General features: G+C 38.0%; 1 protein-coding gene across 1 annotated transcript in view; it reads left to right on the top strand.

Moving 5' to 3' along the window:
* uxs1 (UDP-glucuronate decarboxylase 1) overlaps positions 1–21,845 on the top strand; it is a 61,297-nt gene extending 39,452 nt beyond the window's left edge. The window contains exons 12-15 of the mRNA XM_057853091.1: positions 8,294–8,354; positions 11,909–11,966; positions 16,477–16,580; positions 21,310–21,845. Of these exons, the coding sequence (XP_057709074.1) occupies positions 8,294–8,354; positions 11,909–11,966; positions 16,477–16,580; positions 21,310–21,441 (355 nt within the window). The 3' untranslated portion in view covers positions 21,442–21,845. The remainder of the gene's footprint in view (positions 1–8,293; positions 8,355–11,908; positions 11,967–16,476; positions 16,581–21,309) is intronic.
* The last annotated feature ends 3,229 nt before the right edge of the window (positions 21,846–25,074 follow it).

The raw sequence follows: 25,074 nt of genomic DNA, 5'->3' as shown, positions 1-25,074 counted from the left end.
TGTGTTAACTAAATGAAAGGTCCACAGGGCTTTGGCGGTTTAGTGCTGCTCTCCCTCTGACTGAGTAATTAGATTATTTGATCATTCTGGTGAGAAATGATCAGAAAGATGTGAGTGTATTTGAAGCTCTGCTGTGTCTCGCTGCTTTGTGAAAGTAAAGTAATTCAAAAAGAGTGCCTTTAACGTATTGCATTCATTTCAGTACACCCTTGAATTTGTCCTGCGAGAGCAGGCTGCTCGGTTACCGACTCTCCTGACTAGGGGTGGGAATCTCTGGGTACCTCACGATACGATAAAAGGCGCACAATAACGATGATCTCACGATATGGCAACACAATAATTATCGATACATTGGTCAGGAAATCATTCTAGGATATTCTACAAAACAACTAACAAACAGAAAAACAAGCTATTTTCATGCGTCTGCTGTGAATTGGAATGAGTTTATCACTAGTAGACATCCAATCCGTTTAAAATAGGAGGGTGGCAGTGGCAGGCAATGCCAGGCAATGGGTTATTTTTGGGTGGGTTATGGGTTATTTTCATTTTGGGCATTTCACATTATTTCCCAATCATTTTCAGTCACATCCTTTTCCTTTTGGGGCATTTAGGGGTCTCTTCATGTTAATTCTGCGGCATTGACAGGTCACTTTTTGTTGATTTTGAGTTACTGAAAAGGAAGTGACTCAAAAATGTCCCCAAATGAATTGGAACTAACTAAGCCTGTCGCGATATGCAATAAGTCCATTTATAGCACGGTAAATAAAAATGGTGGCGGTAATTTTCACGGCTGCGTTTTATCGCTGCGTGCGTGCATGCATGCATTTGTGCATGCGTGTACGCGTGCGTGTTGAAGGCATATGAGACTCCAGTTCCTTTCACAGGTGTTTATTGGTGATCAACACACCATAGAATTAAAGTTCAGACATACAAAATAAGGAAACACAGCTATATTAAACACTGTAAAATGTTACATTACTACATTGAAGTTAATGGGGAAAACAGACAACGTACTAACCACTTTAGCCTGCTATAAAATATTGGCAGTCTTCTCCAAAACGCAAACTTGCAGTGACACTTCATACATGAAAAATCGTTGATTAACAGCATTTGCAAACAAAATAATGGGGGGGGGGCTCTATTACTGACACTACATGCATGACGAAAAGAGAAGTGCACTTTTTTTTACGGACTATATAGCTTACGGTTAGCGGTTTAGCGAACGTACTCCTGGTGAACATTTCAGAATAAAAGCACGTCATGTTCAACATATAAATAACGATTTGTGCAGTTAATCTCACATTCTTCATATTCTATACTAAGAATAGCTTTAAAATGACACCCTTGATGAAACATTTAATTGGCAATGAATAATTTGGCTTCAAATTTGCTAATTTGCACTGTGCAGAACAGGATGACAGTCATTATGATCAAATACTGTGTAAACACTTTTGATGGACTCTAATTAGCAGAGAACAGAAATGGCATTGGATTTCTCATCTATTTCATATTCAGCATTTAGCTAGCTTTCAAATGATTCGTTATGCATTGTGTGTCTGTGTGTGTGTTTTTTCATATTTAATACAGTCTGTGTTTTATCTGAGAATAACATTTGAATTTGATTGGGTAATTTTTTAGAATGTATTGTCACTACATTAGTGGTTGAATTGGTTTTTAAAAAAAAAATGACAGTAGTATCGCATAACGGCAATAATTTGCGAGACAGTATGTCGTTTACTAAAATTTGTTATCGCGACAGGCCTAGAAGTGACTCAAAATCAACATGAAGTAATCTGTAAATGCCCTAAAATTAACAGGAATTGACCTATAAATCTGTCCACAAAAGACTGGCTGTGAATGTTTTAGGGCTGCAGCTATCGAATATTTTAGTAATCGAGTAATCGACTGAAAATTCTATCGATTAATTGAGTAATCGGATAAAACTTTTTTTTAGGTAAAGAGCAATTATAAATTTACATGAGAAAAAAAGACATTATCCAATATTGAACCATTTTCAGTCAATCAATGTCTTTATTTTCGATGTACATTGCTGAAAACAGCCAACAATTGCATCTCGGATGTGAATAGAAAAAAAATTACTGCTTTCACTCAAAAAACTTCTTGATCTTATTAAAAAAAAAAAAAAAAAACATATTTCTTACCTAAAAATGTAATTACGCTTGATAACACACATCACTTGAAAGCTATGTGTTTTTCCCCACGTGTTTCAATTGAATTTCCATTTGTGTCAAGCTATTTTTAAGTTCTAGTTAAGTTTTAAGTTAGTCTAAACTGTAAGTACTGATAGGATTTTGAGATTTTGCCCTGTTCAAAATAAATGTATGATACCTGCTGTATTGGAGCACATTAAGGACCAGTGCTACTTGGTTTTATTCAGCAATGACTACTGAGCTAAAACTGACAGTTAGCTTTATTATGTTTTAATTTTACACCCTCATCACTCTACAGCCCTGTGTTTTTACAGATTAAATAAAGCTTGTATGTAAGACACGTTAGCTACGCATCGACAGTGGTCATAATCAATATAAACCTAGCCCTCCGAAGGGCTAACGTTACTTGAGCGAGTGACATTAACGTTATATTTATTAGCGCCGGGAAGTCTACTGCTTAAAGATGGCAGCTGCTTACTAACGCTGCCCAGACGCGGCCGAGTCTGCCATTTCGCATCTAGTTCTAAATGCATGCGATATCTATGAGACGCATCGGACACTACCTGCTACCACTCTAGCATCATGCGGGCACTGTTTTTGGCAAAGTCGGCGTAGTTTGTAGCGGCTGTCGGCTGCAGTAAGGTTTTTTTTTTTTTTTTTTTTTTTTTTTTTTTTTTTAAATTGCTTTTTCCTCTACGCACGTGACATCAGCGCGTTGTCCCGCATTAAAAGTAGCTCGGGCAAAACGTGATGCTTAGAGCTGGCAAAATTAAACGATTCATCGAGGTGGATAAAATTACTTGGATCAGTTTTTAAACTCGAGTTACTCTAGTTGCTCAAGTATTCATTTCAGCTCTAGAATGTTTTGGTTTCAATGCCATTGACGGCGCTAGACACTCGAGGCGTGCGAAATTTCCAATTCTTAGATTATTTGCAATTCGGCCGTGGTAGATTCCAGAACGATTCACAAACACCCAAATTCTGATTATTGAGTTACACCAGGTAAAGTGGAAATAAAACACAGTCAGCTCGGTCTTCGAGACGCAGTGAGGACCGAGAGTAAATATCATGTTCAACTCATGCCGCTAGATAAAAAAAAAACAGTAATACCTGACTGCGGCCGTCAGCTGGTACAAACAGCACCCATTTGCTAGTTTCTACAAACATTCGGCAACATACGGCGATGGTAGATATCACATATAGCTAGAACTAGATGTGAAATGACAGACGACGGCCGCGTTAGAACGTGTACTAAGAACTAGAAGCGAAATGACACTTTCCCGCGCTAGTAAACAGGCGCCATTTTAAAGCAGTAGACTTCTCTAGAAGGCTCTGTTGTAGCGAACCTAATTACTTTTTATCTAAAATACCCCTAAATTGGCAAAATCTTGACTTCAGTCTATCTTTGAATGATGAAACTGTTTTAAATTTTTCACATGTCGAAAGTAGACAGAAGGGAAATTATGGAATAACGGGAACAATTTTAACAACTTTAACGGTTGATTCACAACATTAAATTAATTGAATGTAGTTTAAAGCTGCTGATACAGAATGGGGACTTGAGTATTTTATTTACTGTTTTTAACTGTTAACTTGATACTAAAATAATAGTTTGGTTTAACCTGAGAGGATTTTTGAACAATTTTGAAACTAATGTACAAAACATTAAAAGCGGCGGTGTCGGGGGGGGTGCATCAATAATCGATTTATAATCGAATCGGAGCTTCTGAATCTAATCGAATCGTTAGGTGCCCAAAGATTCCCACCTCTACTAGACACCCAATCCAGTCAAAATGAATTGGGTGTCTAGTGCCGTCAATGTCAGCCAGTGAGCTAACGGAATGGAAGATTTTGGTAGCAACCAGTTGGTTCCTTATTTTTTTTAAGCAGTGACACTTTTTTAAAACGATACATTGATTATTGGTGGGAGCATATCGACAACCTTTTGGGCTACAAGGTATAGCGATATATCACCTTTTCGATCATAATCCTGACAAAGGATAGTTCAAGGTTGCAGATATCTGTACAATAAATTCCATGTCATATTTGCAAATATTTTGCACTCAAGCTTGATTTGTAAGAAAACTCCTAATTGAACTGGAAATACAGTATCAAACAAAAAAATATTAGATTTCTTTCAAAAATCCTCAACCTGACTTAACACTCAGCAAAATGGACTGTTTCTTAAGGTTCAGGTATTATTTTGCATGCACTTTCACTCATGGGTACTCATCACATGTGATAAGCTTCTCAATTTTGGATCGAAAGAGAACCTATAAACAAAAGTTATCACTGCACCACACTGTAACTCAATCCTGTTTCCAAAGTTGTTAAGAATCTTTGGAACTTGGTGGAAGTAGATTCACTCGGTATCCAGTGTGCCAAGTCTGAAAAGAAGATAAGAGTTTTTGGCAGTGAGTCAATAGGACTAAAAAGTGTGAAACTTTGGGCAAAGATAGCAACACTTTTCAAAGACAAAAAGCAATAGGTAGTTGTGGGACATTCATTTTTGGCCACTCATGCAAAAACATCATTTCAGTAGTTTTTGCATAATCCAGCAGGAAAGTTATCATTGCTACAGATAAAACTCCTTAGTGAGTGGTAGTCATTTAACTTTATGAATGAGTTCATTGCTTCTTTACTTATTATTGATCAAAGGCAATATCTCAGCACACAGTGGTTCCAGGCTTGCAATGGCCACCAGCACCATTCTGTATAACACTTGCCAGACTATGTACAAAGTCAGTCTGTTGTAGAGCATAATACATTGCAACAGTGAGCAACTACAGGCCGGGATGCATCATGATTTAATGTGACGAAATAGCTACCATGAATTTTAGCTGCTGTGACAAAATCAGAGAAATGTTGCAAAAATGTTTACTAAAAATGACATACAGTGGTATGAAAAAGTATCTGAACCTTTTGGAATTTCTCACATTTCTGCATAAAATCACCATCAAATGTGATCTGATCTTTGTCAAAATCACACAGTTGAAAATACAGTGTCTGCTTTAACTAAAACCACCCAAACATTTATAGGTTTTCATATAGTATTGAGGATAGCATGCAAACAATGACAGAAGGGGGAAAAGTAAGTGCACCCTCTGCCTAAGGGGACTTAAAGAGCAATTGAAACAGATTTTTTCCAAACATTTTAAGTCAGATGTGTGCCCAATCACTGATGAGTGGTTTAAACCTGCCCTGCCCACTATAAAACACACACCTGGTAAGAATTGTCTTGATGAGAAGCATTGTCGGATGTGCATCATGGCTCGGTGAAAAGAGCTGTCTGAAGACCTGCGATCAAGGATTGCTGATTTGAATAAAGCTGGGAAATGACACAAAACCATCTCTAAAAGTCTGGCTGTTCATCAATTGACAGTCAGATAAGTTGTCTACAAATGGAGAGTGTTTGGCACTGTTGCTTCTATCCCAAGGAGTGGATGTTCACCAAAGATAACGCCAAGAGTTCAGCGCAGAATACTCAGAGGGGTAAAAAAGAACCCTAGAGTGTCTGCTAAAGACTTACAGTCTGGCACAGTCCAATATCTCTGTGCACACATCAACGATATGTAAAACTATGGCCGAGAATGGTGTTCATTGGAGGACTCCACAGAGAAAGACACTGCTGTCTAAAAAAACATAGTTGCTTGTTTAATGTTCACAAAAACGCACTTGGACACCCCACAGAGGTTTTGGCAAAATATTTTGTGGACTGATGAAACCAAAGTTGAATTGTTTGGGAGTAACACACAACGTTATGTGTGGAGGAAAAATGGAACGGCACACCAACATCAACACCTCATCCCCACCGTGAAGCATGGTGGAGAGAGCATCTTGATTTGGGGCTGTTTTGCTGCCTCAGGGCCTGGACAACTTGCAATCATTAATGGAAGAATGAATTAAAAAGTTTATCAGGATTTTTTGCAGTTGACAGTTGAAGCTACAGTGGGGAGAACAAGTATTTGATACACTGCCAATGGGTTGTCACATTGGCAGTGTATCAAATACTTGTTCACCCCACTGTAAAAACAGATGGATGCTGCCACAAGACAATGATCCAAAACACAGAAGTAAATCAACTTCATAATGGTTTCAGGTGAACAAAAAACTTATTCTGGAGTGGCCAAGTCCAGACTTGAACACCATTGAGATTAGGCATGTGCCGGTATGATATTTTGACGGTACGATAACCGTGAGCAAAAATACCGCGGTTTCACGGTATCACGGTATTGCAGTTGTAGCTCCAAAAAATTTTGAGATTAGGGGTTTGAGATTGAGGTTAAAAAAAAAACAACTTTTTTTCCATTGAACAGGATTTTTTTTTAGACCATAGTTGCAAATTGGAACATGTTAACATATTGTTAAAATAAATAAATTATCAATAAAAAAATATATATTTTAAATAAAATATAGCTTATACACTAGACTCACAGCCACAGCTCAAGTAGCTCAAGATTAGAGCAAGAACAAAATAATTTATATAAAGTAAAAACACTTCTGAATAATTTTTTTAAAAAATTTATACTGCATGACTTTTTTTTCCAGGGTGGAAAAGCTTAAGTGAAGTTTCACCATTTTCAGCCACATGATGTCATGCCTTTGTTTTAAAAAGAACAAATAATTCATAAGTTAGTTAAACATGTATAAGTTAGTTAAAATGTCAATATTGTTGTGGAAAGGTTTCATCTAAAAAAAATTTTTTGTTTTTTTTTTAAACATTGGGAGTGAGACCTCTCCTTGATCCAGCGAACGTGGATTTGTGCTTAGGGCAAGATCATCTTTCGCAATAAGCGATCTTTGACGCAATCACTTTTTCTCCTTCATTCAAGCGAATCAAGCTTGTTTTCTCACTCTGCGGCAGTCACACTCAACGAAGTTGCTCTCCCAGCTAAGCCTAGGCTAACATTCATCTTTGTAAGCTTTTAGTTAGTTTGTATATTGATTTTGAAAGGAAAATGTGTGTTTTGTTTTTGGCGACCTTTTACCATGGTGCTAATCTGTTGAAGCTACTCACATGGAAAAATCTAATTGTACAACATTTTAAATGTATTCATTTTGTATATTACACTTAGCACGATTTGAGAGCTCAATAAATTGAAGAACAGTACGCCTTATGTTTGAAGTATTTGTTTTTGGGTTAGCTGGCTGGCTAGCCGATAGCGTCACTTTCACACACAGCAACAAACGGGAGGGGGTGAGCGCTGCTGCGTCAAGCCGCTTCTGGCTGCATTTTTGACACAAGAAACATAGCGAATACCGCACTACGGTCTGACGGAAAATTTTAGTGGTTTTGAAACCGCGACGTTTTCACACCACGGTAAACCGTGAAACCGGTAACCGGCACATGCCTAATTGAGATGCTGTGGCATGACCTAAAGACAGCAATTCATGCCGGGCAGCCCAGGAATCTTACTTAACTACAGCAGTTTTGTAGAGAAGATGGGCCAAGATTAGTCCTGATCTATGTGCTAGACTGATCTGCAGCTACAGGAAGCGTCTGGTTAAAGTTATTGTTGCCAAGGGGGGGGTCACAAAATATTAAATGTGATTGTTCACTTATTTTCCCCCTTTTATGACACTGATTTTGACAAAGATCAGATCACATTTGATGGTGATTTTATGGAGAAATGGGAGAAATTCCAAAAGCTTCAGATACTTTTTCATACCACTGTAACTTAGCAAAACTTGAAAGACGCTGGAGTAGATGTTTGCATTCTGTCCTAACTTGGATGGTGTCCCAAGTTTGTTAGAAGTGACGAGTTTTGGCAGAATTACATATTGTTCAACTTAATATCTACTATATTATATGCAATATTTGCATTATTTTTGGATTATGTCTAGGATTCCTTTCAGAGTTCTTGTGTGCTTATCCTAATGAGCTACTTGGGTCAGTATATAAGAAAACAAGCACATGCTTATTCTGTCATGTCTCACTTGACCGTTACACATATTATGACATCAACAACATATTTGGCAAAATTGCTAATGAAACAATTGTGCGCCTCTCGAAAGGAAAATTCTATTATTATAATGAATTGGCGGGGAATGTTACTCCCATGAAGTGAGGCCGAACAATAGAGCCTGTTGTAAATGCATCGTATCTGTGATTGGAATTTCAGTGACCTGGTTAATGGCCTGGTGTTGTTAATGAACAGCAACATCAGCAGTCCAGTCAATCTGGTGAGTACTTCTTCAACCGTTAATCCTATTTTTTAAGACTATATACCTGACCATAATTTCCAACCCAATTCCCACAACCCACAAAACTAACACGACTCGTAAACCTCCGTGAAGTTGGCCCATCAGACGCAAATTTATATAAAAATGATGCCAATCGTTGGTGCTACCTGTGTGCTTGTTTGTGCTGCGAGTCACGTCGTCACTTGAAAATAATATCTCAAGCCCTTTATTTACTACAAAATGGACCTGAAGGGGTGCCATTCGTTTGTGCTACGTTTGCACTAGTTGTTGGAACACCCCTTCTGTTATTAAGAGAGTTGGTACGCCCCGTCAGCCGTGGGAGTTAGGATATGGAAGGGATGCGTGTGACATCACTCGAAATTAAAATCTCTATCTATAAAACAATACCGGCACAAACGAAAATGTTTACAGTACAAACAAATGGCACAATTTCGGGTCCATTTTGCAATAAATGGGTGGGCTGCCTGACGTCATCACTCGAAATTAATATCTCAAGGCCCCCCATTTACTGCAAAATGGACCCTAAGGGGTGCTATTCGTTTGTGCTACGTTTGTGTTAGTTCAGTGGTTCTTAACCTTGCTAAAGGTACCGAAACCCATGAGTTCCACACATGCATTAACCGAACCCTTTGGAATGAGAAAAATCTTTTTTTTTTTTTTCTTTTCAAATTCCAAATCGATATATCCAAGTTGGCAAGCTAAAACCCAAATGAATTTCCATTCAGATTTCTTCTCATTAGACAGCATGTTTTTAAAAGGGTCAAAATGTATGTTTTTATCTTTATGCCTACAGTATCATCAGACCACTAAACCAAGACTGGCCCAATGCGCAAAAGAATGTTTCATTCAAATTTTGGAGGAATGTATCTTATATGGTTCAACATTAAACCTACTTGGTTGTAGGAGTGGGAACCTCAGGGCACCTCACGATACGATACGATTCGCGATACAAGGCTCACGATAACGATTATATCACGATACAGCGATTATCGATATATTGGTCAGATATTGGATACATGACATTCTACGATACAACTGTTGAAACGAAAAAAAAAAAGAAAAAAAAAAGATATTTAAAAATAGAAAAAATACTGTTTAAGTCATTTATTAAACAGTGACACCTTTTCTGTGCAACATTGCTGTAAAATATAAATCTACTGCAAATTGTGCCCCTGCACATATAGAGGAAACCAACCACGACCACTGAAATCGCTTGGAGAGATCATGATGAATTGCACCTTTAATTTCTTTAAAGTTTTAAATCTTTAAAAAAATAAATAAATAAAAAGTGCCGTAGGTGTCAGCAGTTGAGCTTGGAGTGGGGCAATGATAAAATTGGTGGGTCTTTTCTTCGTATATGACCTTTGTTGCTTGGTTTGAGCACTTCCACTATCTGCTTCAGCATTTAAGATGTCAGACTTGCTCAGTCACAGTCTTCCTCACCTTAAAAACAACAAAATAAAACAAAAAATATTAGCTACTTCATAGCGTTTGAGTTGAAATCCTGATTTTTTTTGTGTTGGAAGTATTGAATTAAAAAAAATATGAATTGAATGTATAGAAATTAAAAGTTCAATAATTACCTATTAATATGTAGGCTACATTAATTATCATGCACATCACTTTATATATCTTGGAACCTATTCAAACCATTTTTTATAGCTTATTGTATCAAAATGACAGTAATAACAGTTTGTGTAGTAAACTAGATGGAAATTGGTTCTCAAATAATATCAAATAAATCGGTAAATTCATGTGGGCTTGTTCGATATTCATTTTCATCCAGTTTAGGGTCCTGGTTTATTTTATATTATTCAACACCAAATGTCATCAAAATAATACATGTGAATTAAAAAGTCAATTACATTGCAAAACTTTCTTACCTCAAGTGATGAAAGCGAAGCTCACAAACTCCCGTGTCCACTACGTCACCAGCTCCCAGTGAAACTTATTTTTCTTAGACAATTCTTGCATACAGCAAAGTCCTTGTTCACCTTACTTCCTTTCTTGTTGGTGTAAAATCTAAAGTGTGTCCCCATGTGTGATTTGTAGCAATATTTTTCTCATTTTTTCCTCCACCGTTCTCACGGAGCTTTTTTATTTTTTCAACCCACATGGAGCGTCCTCTCTTCTTCTCTAGACAACTTGTGCGCACTTTACCCTCACCGCCACTCCCGAGCGCCCCTAGTGGACCGCCAAGGAATTGCTCAACAAACATTGAGCAGTTTACAGCATCCATACTCCATTGTGTGGCCAATATGTTAAATAAAAGTATCGATTCTTGGCGGGAGCATATCGATAACCCATCGGGTTGCAAAATATCGCGATATATCGCTGTATCGAGATATTGTCACACTCTTACTTGGTTGCATTAACATTGACCAAGCAATTTCTGTCATGTTTACATCTCAAATTATATGAAATTTAATGAAAAACCCTGCACAAAATGAACACCAAATTTGTACACATTGTTTAAAAAAGAAAAAAGAAAAAGAAAAAAACATGAATCTTCTCACAAATCCAATAAACAGTAAATAATTTTGCCTTTTGATTTGCTTTTCCCATTGGAAAATGAAATTAAACTAAAATCATTTCACGCTGTTTCTATTTTTGTTTTCATGTCGACATTCTCATTCTATCACATCCTTACCTCACTATTTTCATGGCATAAAATGTGACGCAGATGTTGTTTTTTTAAGTAAACGCAGTGCACGCTACCCGTAGGGCTGTTCTATTTCCTCATACCAAGTGAAAGTCAACCTTCCACCGAGCAAACCAGTTTCTCTAGGACAAGCAGTTGAAAGAATTGGAATAAAGCCTGTAAATTGGGGACTAACCAGTCCAAAACCTGGTCTGAAACGCCACTTTGCCTGGATTTAGTCAGCGTCCAAAAATAGGACCCTACGTGTCTTAACCTTCACCAAACCCCTGGGGTTCGATCGAACCCAGGTTAAGAACCACTGTTGGGACACCCCTCTGTTACTGAGAGAGTTGGTACGCCCCGTCAGCCGTGGGAGGTAGGATACGGAAGGGCTGCGAGTGACGTCATCACTCAAAATTAATATCTCAATATCTGTAAAACGATAGCAGCACAAACGAAAAAAAATTTTACAGCACAAACGTAGCACAAACAAATGGCAAAATGGCACCATTTCGGTTCCATTTTGCAATAAATCGGGGGGCTGCGTGACATAATCACTCAAAATTAATATCTCAATATCTCATCAACGATGGCACAAACGAAACGTTTTACAGCACAAACGATGGACACCATTTTTATTCAAAATGCGGGGCCGGTTGACCTCAGAATGACCGATAAAAGAATTGTAAACATCTCAAAAATGATTGCAGCAGAAACAAAACTTATTCTAGCACAAATGTAGCACATACAATTGACACAATTTTTATATAAATTTGCGTCTGATGGGGGGGGGGGGGGGGGGGCAGCTTTGTGGAGCTTACTCAGAACTATAAACCTTAACCCTCAACATTTTTAGCCAAAAAATATACCGCAAATGTTTTTTAATCTGCAGGGGAACCCAAAGGAGCACACCATTCTGGAGTTCGCCCAGCTCATTAAAAGTCTAGTTGGTAAGTGTATCTAATCGATCAAGATAATTGTCATTCTCTGTATCTGTGCAATCTGTTGACCTCTGCTATCTCACTGCCGTTCTGGCCAAACCCCCTACCTACCTTCCTTATCTTGTTGTGTTATTGACCTACGGCCCCACTATCTTTACACACTCCTCATCTTAAAAGGGCCTCTGCATTAAGGTACTCACTGTTACAAAAATCCAGTTTCAATATATGGATTAGGCCTAGCTCTAGATTTATTCAAATTTCAATCAAGGATTTATTAAAATAACCGTCTTAGATATGGATTAAATTAGTTTTAAACTAGTCTTAGCCTTGAGTTAAATCTCCTGTTTTTAAGAAAGACGAGGTAATTTAAATGAAGCCCGATTAAGGGCAAGTTTAACTAAAGTTTAACAGTAAGTGCGGAATACTTCACTCTGCTTGGTGAAAATGGATTATCCTAATTTTCAGACTATAAACTGCTACTTTTTTCCCCTCATTTTGAATCGTGCGGCTTATAGTCTAGTGCGGCTTATTTGTCTATTTATTTGGGTTAATAGGTAACACTTGCTTTGACAGCGGCGTTACTAACGGCATTTTTTTCTGTAGTGAGTAATCTAATTAATTACTTTTCTCATCTTGGCAACGCCGTTACCGTGACTGGGGTTGGAAAGGCATGCGTTACTATGCATAACTATGTTGGTTGAATAATGCGAGAAAAGTCTGAGGGAGACTGACTCAGGGAGACGACAAACTAGAGCAGCAAACATAGCAAAGGTTACTATTTAGTTATCACAATGTCCGCAATACCCCTGTGTGTAGTTAAGTTTAGGGTAAAGTATTGGGCTAGGGCCAATTATCCCAAAAACCCTTTAACCTTCACATAGTGTGACCTGTTTTTTTTTTTTTTTTTGAAAGAGAAAAAAACATCAAAATTATCACCACTTTGCCAAGTAACTAATGACTCTTACATTCAGCTAACTAACCCAATTACTTTTTGGGAGAAGTAATTTGTAACTGTAATTGATTACTTTTTTTAAAAAGTAAGATTAACAACACTGGACATGACACTATCACGAGCATTAATGAATGCTTATGACAGATGTCATTAAGTGTCATCCGGCAAATTTATGTCACTAACTCTATTTACGTCCAGCTCTGATCTTTTACACCCATTCAAAAGTGATATAATTTGACGGATGACACAAATGATAAGGTCATAAGCATTCATTAATGCTCATGGCAGTGTCATGTCATAACTATGATGGGGCCACGTGTTACCAAATACCATAACTAGCAATTAATGAAACAACGGGACCAGTAACCGAAAAAATAATTAGCACAGAATATCAGTTTTCATTGTTATTTACAGTACATCTGTAGCACTGCAATGCATGCTAGGAGGCATGATGGATGACAATAGTGTTGAAAACAGGTGGCAGCAGAGGTTGACTTTCTCCCCCAAGGGAGCAGTGATGGCCAAATGAAGCTTCTTGAAGCAATGAAGCTTTGCAGCCAATTAGTTATGAGCTTCATGGTGGTTCATTTGGTCTTATGACAGTCTTACGATGCCTCTGTCAAATAAAGTGTTAATGGTTAATAATTGTTTATGTAAATATCCCATAATACAGTTAGGACAGCACTTTGCTATCAAAAGCTCTATTTGTCTTGTTGTTTATGTTATTTTGTAAAAAGAAAACATTATTCAGATGTTTGGGATGTAACGAAAGCAAAAAATAGCTGTGTTAAAGTCAAAGTTATGTTTGAAATGTATGCTTGCACAAAAAGCTCAATTTCTCTGTTTTTTTTTTCATCAAAAATTGGAAAATTGCTCAAACTAAGCTATTTTCTAATGCTGATTTCTAAAGAATGGAAAAAGATAACTTATTTTTTTCCTGCTGAAAGAAGAGAGTCTAATCTTTCTTTTGGTGGGTTCCATGTTTATATAGCAATAGAACAGAATTTTCTGTGGGCCTTGCAAAATCAGTCAAAATCCAGAAAAACGGCCGGGAGAGAAGGGGGTTGTGCCGGTGAAAATGGCTGGGAGTGAATGAGTTAACAAATGCCGTTTTCGTGTCAGATTTGGTGGGTGCCGGCTTATAGTCAGGTGCGCCTTATAGTCCGAAAATTGTGGTGAGTCGATGAACAATTATCTTGAAAGAACCCCAAAAAGACTGTTTTGCGAGAATTCTGAGAAGATTTTAAGACTAGTAACCCGTTGGAATTTAATGATATACAGTGCCCTCCATGATTATTGGCACCCCTGGTTAAGATGTGTTTTTTAGCCTCTAATTTTTTTTTTTAATTCAAATAATATGGGACCTTAATGGAAAAAAAGACAAAAATCCAACCTTCAATACAAGTGCATTTATTCAGTTGGGAAAAAATCCCACATAAATGGTAAATGGTGTTATACTTATATAGCGCTTTTCCACCTTTCAAGGCGCTCAAAGCGCTTTACACTATCTCGCCATTCACCTACTGGTGACACAGCACCAGGAGCAACGTGGGGTTCAGTATCTTGCTCAAGGATACTTAGGCGAGTTCATCAGGGCGAAGAATCGAACCCACAACCTCTGGGTTGGGGGACAACTACTCTACCACTGAGCCACGCCACCCCTAACATAAAGAAATAATTATTTGACATCAAATAATGTCTGTCACAATTATTAGCACCCCTGGTGTTAATACTTTGCACAACCCCCTTTTGCCAACAAAAAAAGCACCTAGTCTTCTATAAGGTTTCACAAGCTTGATTTTGTGTCTGGTGAACCATTTCTGTGTAGATTTGACCATATGTGTAGGGTCATGGTCTTGCTGAAAGACCCAGTGACGACCCATCCTCAGCTTTCGGGCAAAGGGCAACAGATTTTGATTTAAAATGTCCTGGTATTTCAAAGTGTTCATGATGCCATGCACCCTAACAAGGTTCCCAGGCCTTTGGAAGCGAAACAGCCCCACAGCATCACTGACCCACCCCCATACTTCACAGTGGGTATGAGGTGCTTTTCAGCATGCGCATCTTTCGTGGCACGCCAGACCCACTTAGAGTGTTTGTTGCCAAAAAGCTCAATCTTGGTCTCATCTGACCAAAGCACACGGTCCCAGGCTAGATTAGGTGCTGTTTTGTTGGGAAAAGGGGGTTGTACAAAGTATTAACAGCAGGGGTGCTAATAATTGTCACACACATTATTTGATGTCAAATAATTATTTCTTTATGTGGGATTTTTTCCCCCACTGAATAAATGCACTTGTATTGAAGGTTGGATTTTTCCTCTTTTTTTCCATTAAGGTCCCATATTATTTGAATTAAAAAATACATTAGAAGCTCAAAAACACATCTTAACCAGGGGTACCAATAATTATGGAGGGCACTATGTATTTTGGTGCATATTTTTGTAAAGACAATGCATCTGAAATCATTTCTTTGCTTCAGACAAGCCTTAACATATTTGTGTGGTGAGGATGAAGCAACTGCCAGAGAAATAGTGCTGTCTGAAAAGTATTCATTTAGTGGATCAAGGCAACCGTACGGTCTGAAGGATTGATGAAGCACGAATGTTGCCACAATGACAATACAGCGTCTTTTCTTCGTTCGGTACTTAAAAACAAATGCAGCACATGGCTTTTCTGTAGCATTGCTGCTCATTTCTGATTTGATGCTGTTAAGCAATGAACTACAAATGTGTTTATCATCTTTGTTTCCAAGTAGACGTGAACTGTGTTGTCCTGCTTTAAACTATGTACGCAAATGGGAGTTTTGGAACATTCTTAACTCGTATGTTGACTCACTACAACATATGTTAGAGAACTGCATATCAGGGAACACAGGGAAGTTGCTATAGTAGAGCTGTATCTTGTAAATGCTTACCTATTATTTAGAAACGGGTCATGCAACCGCTTCACCAATGTGGCTAAACTTAATCAATATCTCCTTGGCACATACACTTGTTGTTAGCCTCATCACTGGGAAAATAGAAAATAGTCTTGAAATGATGTGGAGAGGTTGTCTGTCCATCACCACTATTGATGAGCTTCTTCAAATTCCATTTGTGCTTGTTTTTACATTATTGATTTTGGTGCATTGCGAGTCCGTGGGAGTGTTAGGTATGAACTTGCACTATCGCCACCATGTCAGTTTGCTTCCCACTACAGAGTCTAGACATTTGACACAGGCGGTCACATCAGATTAATTTTTGCCCCAGAGTCAGGCCACCTGTTTAGATTGACTAATATAAATTCTGTGCTCGTAAAAGTGTGGCAAATCATAAAAAATGCTAGTTTTGAGACCTGGTGAGTATCAGGGCAGATAATCTACAAGGTTAAATTTATTTTAAAAAATTTAAAGGGGAAAAAACCAGGAAAGTATTAGCCCTTTTTTGTGCTATTTGCCCTCTGGCAAGAACAAAGTTTCATCAAAATGCTTGCATGCTTTTTTTTTTTTTTTTTTTTTTTTTTTTTGCACATGTTAAGTGCTACAGCTAAGTTTCCATTCATTTCAAGCCTATTTTGTCCACACCCACAGTGAGCAGAAGTGAGATCCAGTTCCTTCCCGAGGCCCAGGATGACCCGCAGAGGCGGAGGCCTGATATTCGCAAAGCCAAGATGATGCTGGGCTGGGAACCAGTGGTATGAACCCTGCACACATTCATAAAATTATCAGTAACTCATTTTAAAAAGCAAACAACACTGCTTGGGGCAGATCATTATTGTCTCATACTGTATTCCTGTCGACTGAAAACTTATAGTATAATTTTCTCAATACTCTACATTTTAATTGGCACTCTTATGACAAAATCTCACAATGTGCAACAACGCAATAGTCATGCATTTGTTTCTCTTGGTTATAGAGGCCAAAAAGTAGTGATGCACGATAATACATTTTTCAACCGATTTCGATAACCGATAATTTCCTGCCCCTTCCACCCGATAACCGATAATGTCACGCCGATAATTCTATTCAAATATGTATGTAAATTTTTTAAGTATACAAAGATCAAATGCTACTGTGCAAAAATGTAATTTAGTGCTATTTTTTTCCACATCAAATGCGAACAAGTAGTAAATTCCAACAACTAAGCAATGGCAATGACGTTGTGTCTTAGAGATAAACACCCAAGTTGCACAAAAATGCCTTTAAAAGTAAGCCATTCCTAATATATACCACATTACTACACTGCAAAAACACCTCCTTAAAACTAGCAGAATTGGACAAAACTGTTGATTGCGCACATTTGGAGGCTAAATCAAGTATATACAGTGCCTTGCAAAAGTATTCGGCCCCCTTGAATCTTGCAACCTTTCGCCACATTTCAGGCTTCAAACATAAAGATATGAAATTTAATTTTTTTGTCAAGAATCAACAACAAGTGGGACACAATCGTGAAGTGGAACAACATTTATTGGATAATTTAAAATTTTTTAACAAATAAAAAACTAAAAAGTGGGGCGTGCAATATTATTCGGCCCCTTTACTTTCAGTGCAGCAAACTCACTCCAGAAGTTCAGTGAGGATCTCTGAATGATCCAATGTTGTCCTAAATGACCGATGATGATAAATAGAATCCAGCTGTGTGTAATCAAGTCTCCGTATAAATGCACCTGCTCTGTGATAGTCTCAGGGTTCTGTTTAAAGTGCAGAGAGCATTATGAAAACCAAGGAACACACCAGGCTGGTCCGAGATACTGTTGTGGAGAAGTTTAAAGCCGGATTTGGATACAAAAAGATTTCCCAAGCTTTAAACATCTCAAGGAGCACTGTGCAAGCCATCATATTGAAATGGAAGGAGCATCAGACCACTGCAAATCTACCAAGACCCGGCCGTCCTTCCAAACTTTCTTCTCAAACGAGGAGAAAACTGATCAGAGATGCAGCCAAGAGGCCCATGATCACTCTGGATGAACTGCAGAGATCTACAGCTGAGGTGGGAGAGTCTGTCCATAGGACAACAATCAGTCGTACACTGCACAAATCTGGCCTTTATGGAAGAGTGGCAAGAAGAAAGCCATTTCTCAAAGATATCCATAAAAAGTCTCGTTTAAAGTTTGCCACGAGCCACCTGGGAGACACACCAAACATGTGGAAGAAGGTGCTCTGGTCAGATGAAACCAAAATTGAACTTTTTGGCCACAATGCAAAACGATATGTTTGGCATAAAAGCAACACAGCTCATCACCCTGAACACACCATCCCCACTGTCAAACATGGTGGTGGCAGCATCATGGTTTGGGCCTGCTTTTCTTCAGCAGGGAAAGGGAAGATGGTTAAAATTGACGGGAAGATGGATGCAGCCAAATACAGGAACATTCTGGAAGAAAACCTGTTGGTATCTGCACAAGACCTGAAACTGGGACGGAGATTTATCTTCCAACAGGACAATGATCCAAGACATAAAGCCAAATCTACAATGGAATGGTTCAAAAATAAACGTATCCAGGTGTTAGAATGGCCAAGTCAAAGTCCAGACCTGAATCCAATCGAGAATCTGTGGAAAGAGCTGAAGACTGCTGTTCACAAACACTCTCCATCCAACCTCACTGAGCTTGAGCTGTTTTGCAAGGAAGAATGGGCAAGAATGTCAGTCTCTCGATGTGCAAAACTGATAGAAACATACCCCAAGCGATTTGCAGCTGTAATTGGAGCAAAAGGTGGCGCTACAAAGTATTAACGCAAGGGGGCCGAATAATATTGCACGCCCCACTTTTCAGTTTTTTATTTGTTAAAAAAGTTTAAATTATCCAATAAATGTTGTTCCACTTCACGATTGTGTCCCACTTGTTGTTGATTCTTGACAAAAAAAATTAAATTTCATATCTTTATGTTTGAAGCCTGAAATGTGGCGAAAGGTTGCAAGATTCAAGGGGGCCGAATACTTTTGCAAGGCACTGTAATTATCGGATTGCATTATTGGTTGAATTTCGTTTTATCTGGATTATCTGTGTGACGTCATAATTGCCATTATCGGCCGATAATTGTCGGTGACCGATATTATCGTGCATCTCTAAGCTGCTAAAAAGTAATGTTTGGAAATGCTCAAACTCTACTGAAAACAATGTAACATCACCGACAAATTTCTTGTCTGTGTTATAAGCAGACTGAGATTGAATTTATTTCATTATTAGACATCTAAATGTTGTAATTTTCAAACCCAGAGCTTGTGGGGACTGATTGGTTCCAGGATGTTTTTCTGAAACAAAAGTTCATTTAAAACATTTTTTCTCTTTCTAAATCTTGGGTGTGCAAATCACCAATGTTATGATTAGAGGTGTGTGGAATTTCAGATTCTTAGATTTTTCGCGATTCGGCCGTGGAAGATTCGAGAACGATTCACAAACATCCAAATTCCGATTATTAAAATATGCCAAGTAAAGAGGAACTAATACACAGTCACAGCAGTCTTCGGGACGCAATGAGGAGCAGACCGAGATTAAACATCCTGCTTGTCATCACCCGGGTAAAAACAATGCTCAATTCACATAAACACACTCGCAAAACAGTAATACCTGACTGCTACTGACAGCCGCTACAAACTACACCCACATAATGCTACGGTAGATATCACTTGTATAAAGAACTAGATGCAAAACGACACTCAGCGGCGTTGGCAGCATGAGTATATAAAACTAGATGCGAAATGAGAGACTTCCCGGCGTTAGTAAACAGCCGCCATCTTAAAGCAGTAGGATTCCCTGGAAGGCTGTTGTGGAGAACCTTCCAAACGAACCTACTTAACTTTTTACATAAAATACTCTTAAATCAGCAAAATCTTGAAATCTTTATATAATGTTACAGTTTTATAACTTTCATATGTCGAAAGTAGACAGAAGGGAAATTACGGAATAACGGGAGCAATTTTAACAACTTTAACGGGTGATTCACAACATTAAATTAATTGAATGTAGTTTAAAGCTGCTGATACAGAATGGGGACTTGAGTATTTTATTTACTGTTTTGAACCGGTAACTTCATACTGAAGTTTATTTAAGCCTGAGAGGATTTTTATACAATTTTTGTAACTAATGTACAAAACATTAAAAGCAGCCAATAGCTGGGGAGAGTGCATCAATAATCGATTTATAATCGAATCGTAGCCTCTGAATCGTAATCGAAACGTAAGGTGCCAAAAGATTCCCACCTCTAGTTATGGTGATACGATATTGATGCTGTGGTTAATGATACACTATTTGCCAGATAATTGGACTCGTGTCACAGACACCCGGATTCGAGTCGCAAATTTGATGACTCATAACTCGACTCTGACTTTGAAGAAGAAAAAAAATGCAGTCGGATTTTACTCGCTTGAGCTGGGAGGGTCCGAGACTCAACTCGACTCGACTTGTGAGGCAGTAACTCGAGACTCGAAAAGTAGACTCAAAAAACTTAGATCATAGATTGGATCGCCTACCAGTGATCCACTTGGTCGCCTTGGCTGCTCTCGCCACGCCCTCATAGAACATCATAGCAATAAAAAATTGATCAAATTCCCTGTAGACTATACTGCATAGTTTTTTTTGTGTGTTTTTTTTACATTGACTTGCATTGACAGTAAGGTTTCTCACAAAGATAAACCTGAGTGCTTTATAGGTGGGCTGGGAACAGTGTTGTTTTTGGCAGCTCTTTTAATTTTTGTCTTAGTCTTTTGGGCGAAAATACCCTATTGGCCCGAATATAAGACGGCCCTGATTATAAGACAACCCCCTCTTTTTCAAGACTCAAGTGTGAAAAAAGACTTTTTGTACGCCAAATTAGTTTTTATACGAAAAATAATTACAGTACATCTGAAACAAATGATTATAACAATATATTTGAGAGAAAAAACATGTTATTTTGCCTCATTCAAATCTTAATATCTAAACCTTTAAATATGTAAACTAAAGTGCACTCACATTCTTAAATGACTGGCTTTTGTTTTTTGAAATGTAAATAAACCAATCTTTTGTGATAAAACAACAAAATTGCAATAACTGCATTAACCATCAAAGTGAAGTCTAACTGTAACTGTAGTCTTGAACCAAATCTGAATAGGGAAAAACAATGTATAAAATAATTGATATCAAATCAAATACTTGTTCTCCCCACTGTATTTTAAGGCGCTTTACAGGATCTTTGAGTAATCTGTTCTAGGATTTAATAGTTGACATTAATCAATCACTGCTTACAAATTTGAGTAACGATTTATCATTCCTAACTGTCCCATTTCAGTTTTTAATCATTATTCTGAGTGCCAGCATTTGTCAATTTGTTTTTTGTTTGCTCTTTTTTTATTTTTTTCCGTTTGTTTTGGGGATTGCTTGGCAAACAATCAACGTTATAACAGAAGTCCAGATGGATTGAGTCATTGTGCTTGTGTGTGCACAGGTGCCACTGGAAGAGGGGCTGAAGAAAACCATTCAGTACTTCAGCAGGGAACTGGAGCACCAGGCCAACAACCAGTACATCCCCAAACCCAAAGCGGCACGCATGAAGAAAGGTCGACCCAGACACACTTGAGAAGGACGTGTGATAATTTTTAAAAATCTTGTGTGGAGGTACATTCTGGGATATTTATTTCGAGAAGACGTTGATTGTTGCCTTGACGAGGAGTTGCAAGTTGCACTGTGAGGCCCACCTGGCCTGAGCGTTTTAGGTTGGACAAACCAGTTATTTAACAAGCAGCCTACGGCATCTTTGTTTTACATTTGTTTTGTGTGTGGAGGGACGGGTTCGGTCAATTTGGGTTTAAGCTATTTGAAACACTCGGCGCGCTTTAGTGTTTGTTTTTAATAGATTTATCAAAGACAAGTCATTCAGAAAAGATTGTGACAACATGCTTTACTTTGGGGAACATCCCATACCAGGATGTGCATTATTCATATCAGGTAAAGATGGTTATTCTAATAAAATATTTACAATAACTCACGGTGTTATGAGAATGTATTACACAACCTTGCTCTTTGTCACTGATTTGAACTTTTTTTTTGTACAGGCTTTATGCAAGACCTTGCGTTTTCCCTTGTAGCATAATGAAGTGTATAAATACAACTTAATGCAGAATGCATGAGAACCTTCTTTCAGCTTGCTCTTTCCATATAATTTACGATCGTTACATTCAGTGCCATTTAGGCCATGTCCACACATACACTGCTGCCAAAAGTATCGGCATCCAGGCAATTCTGTCAGATAATGTTAAATTTCTCCCAGAAAATGATTGCAATTCCAAATGCTCTGGTAGAAATATATTCATTTATTTTGCTTGCAATGAAAAAACACAAAAGAGAATGAAAAAAAAAATATAATTTTACACAAAACTCCAAAAATGGGTGGGACAAAAGTATTGGCACCCTCAGCCTAATACTTGGTAGCACAACCTTTAGACAAAATAACTGCGAACAACTGCTTCTGGTGTCCATCAATAAGTTTCTTACAATACTCTGCTGGAATTTTAGACCATTCTTATTTGGACAACTGCTCCAGGTCCCTGAGATTTGAAGAGTGCCTTCTCCGCACTGACATTTTCAGATCTCTCCACAAATGGTTTGTGGGATTCAGGTATGGACTCATTGTTGGCCACTTTAGAAGTCTCCAGTGCTTTCTCTAAAACCATTTTCTGGTGCTTTTTGAAGTGCGTTTTGGGTCATTGTCCTGCTGGAAGACCCATGACCTCTGAGGGAGACCCAGCTTTCTCACACTGGGCACTACATCGTGCTGCAAAATTTGTTGGTAGTCTTCAGACTTCATAATGCCATGCACACGGTCAAGCAGTCCAGTGCCAGAGGAAGCAAAGCAACCCCAGAACATCAGGGAACCTCCGCCATGTTTGACTGCGGGGACCGTGTTCTTTTCTTTGAAGGTGGTGTTTTGTTTTTTTTCCCTCTAAGCTCTGTGTTGATGCCTATACCCCAAAAAGCTCTACTTTTGTCTCATCTGACCAGAGAACATTCTTCCAAAATGTTTTTGGCTTTCTCAGGTATGTTTTGGCAAGCTAAAGCCTGGCTTTTTATGTCTCTGGGTCAGAAGTGGCGTCTTCCTGGGTATTCTACCATAGAGTCCCTTTTCATTTAGACGCCGATGGATAGTAGGGGTTGACACTGTTGTACCCTCGGACTGCAGGACAGCTTGAACTTGTTTGGCTGTTAGCCGAGGTTCTTTATCCACCATCCTACAATCTTTCGTTGAAATCTCTCGCCAATTTTTCTTTTCCGTCCACATCTAGGGAGGTTAGCTACAATACCATGGCCTTCACACTTATTGATGACACTGCACACGGTAGACACGGGAACATTCAGGTCTTTGGAGATGGACTTGTAGCCTTGGGATATCCCATGCTTCCTCACAATTTTGCTTCTCAAGTCCTCAGACAGCTCTTTGGTCTTTCTTTTCTCTATGCTCAATGTGATACACACAAGGACAGAGGTTGAGTCAACTTTAATCCATTTTAACTGGCTGCAAGTGTGATTTAGTTATTGGCACCACCTGTTATGTGCCACAGGTAAGTAACAGGTGCTGTTAATTACACAAATTAGAGAAGCATCACGCGATTTTTCAAAGGGTGCCAATACTTTTTCCGGCCCATTTTTGGAGTTTTGTGTAAAATGATAATGATTTTTTCCCCCCCATTCTCTTTTGTGTTTTAACATTGCAAGCAAAATAAATTAAGATATTACTACCAAAACATTTGTAATTGCAATCATTTTCTAGTGACGTCTTTCTAGTGACGACTTTCTGTGACGTGTTTTAGGAGTGTGATTAGTGCTTTGTTGTAACGTTTAGCCAGACACACCTCCGTCTTTCAAGCCTTACATAATTAGAACCGACTGCGTGAGCTACGCTGCGTTCAAGGGCCATTCTGAGCAGTTTCAAAATGATCCCATGAATTACAATCTGGAAATGCAAAGAAAAATGTTAAAAATAGTGAAAACTAAATACAAATGGGTGTCTATGAACCAATAGCAGATTATTTTTTAGCATTTTAAACATGCGTTTTACGCCATAGTTTTTGTGTTTGATTCTATTTTGTTTTGTGCATAGTTGAACTCAATACCAAATATCAAATAATTTTCTAATTCTGAGCATAAAGAACGCATATTTTTAAAAATAGAAAACATAATGAAAATGTAGTAATCGGCTGAATTAAAGATGCTTAAAAAATATTTTTTAAATGGTTTTGTTTTCAGCCCTAGTTTTCTCATATGTATATGGTGGAAAACACTCAGGTGACTTGAAGTTCTGCTGTGAAACCCCCAATTTGGCCATATTTCAAAATTGTCCGATATGCACGTGTGATACATAATTGGAAAGCTTAAAATCTCAATTTTCTGGGGGAAGAAAAATTTTGAACAGGAGGGCATTTTAAAAAATAAAAATTTAAGCAGCGAAACCCTATCTGGAGTTAAGAGCACGCGAGAGCAGAATAAAAGACGCCATGATTTAAACGAGATATTATCGCGTACTTACCTTGTTTCGATCCAAAAACTCCAATGTAGAATGTACCACTGAGTGTCAAGAAACAGCTGTGAATGGCCACAGCTGGATTTTGGGGGGATTTTATGGGTGAATTATGGTAATATAACAAGGGTTGCGATGCAGCAATCGCAGACATCAAGGAGCAGTCAAGATTTTCATATATTTACCCTTTTAAACCTTTTTTTTTTTTAATTTCAATTTTCCTTTGTTTGGATCGATTATCATCTAACATATCGGAGAAAATGCAACAGTAACAATAAAGATACTATTAAGCGATAGTTATGAGGTACATATCCGTAACTTTTTTATAGACACAATTTTTTTTTTATTGTGACGTAATTTAGTTTAAAGTTTAAACGAAGTACCGTATTGGCCCGAATATAGGACGGCCCTGATCATACGACGACCCCCTCTTTTTCAAGACTCAAGTTTTAAAAAAAGACTTCTTGAACACTAAATTAATTTTTATACAGAAAATAATTACAGTACATCCGAAACAAATGAATATAACAATATATTTGAGAGAAAAAGCATGTTATTTTGCCTCATTCAAATCCTGATATCTGAACATTTAAATATGTAAACTAAAGTGCACTCACATTCGTAAATGAATGGCTTCTGGTTTTTGAAATGTAAATAAACCAATCTATTGTGATAAAAACAAAATTGCAATAACTGCAT

The sequence above is a fragment of the Corythoichthys intestinalis genome, chromosome 12 (genome assembly GCF_030265065.1).
Source record: "Corythoichthys intestinalis isolate RoL2023-P3 chromosome 12, ASM3026506v1, whole genome shotgun sequence".
In the NCBI taxonomy this organism is placed as follows: Eukaryota; Metazoa; Chordata; class Actinopteri; order Syngnathiformes; family Syngnathidae; genus Corythoichthys; species Corythoichthys intestinalis.
The sequence above is the reverse complement of the archived record's forward strand: the minus strand, read 5'-3'. Positions and strand labels throughout refer to the sequence as shown.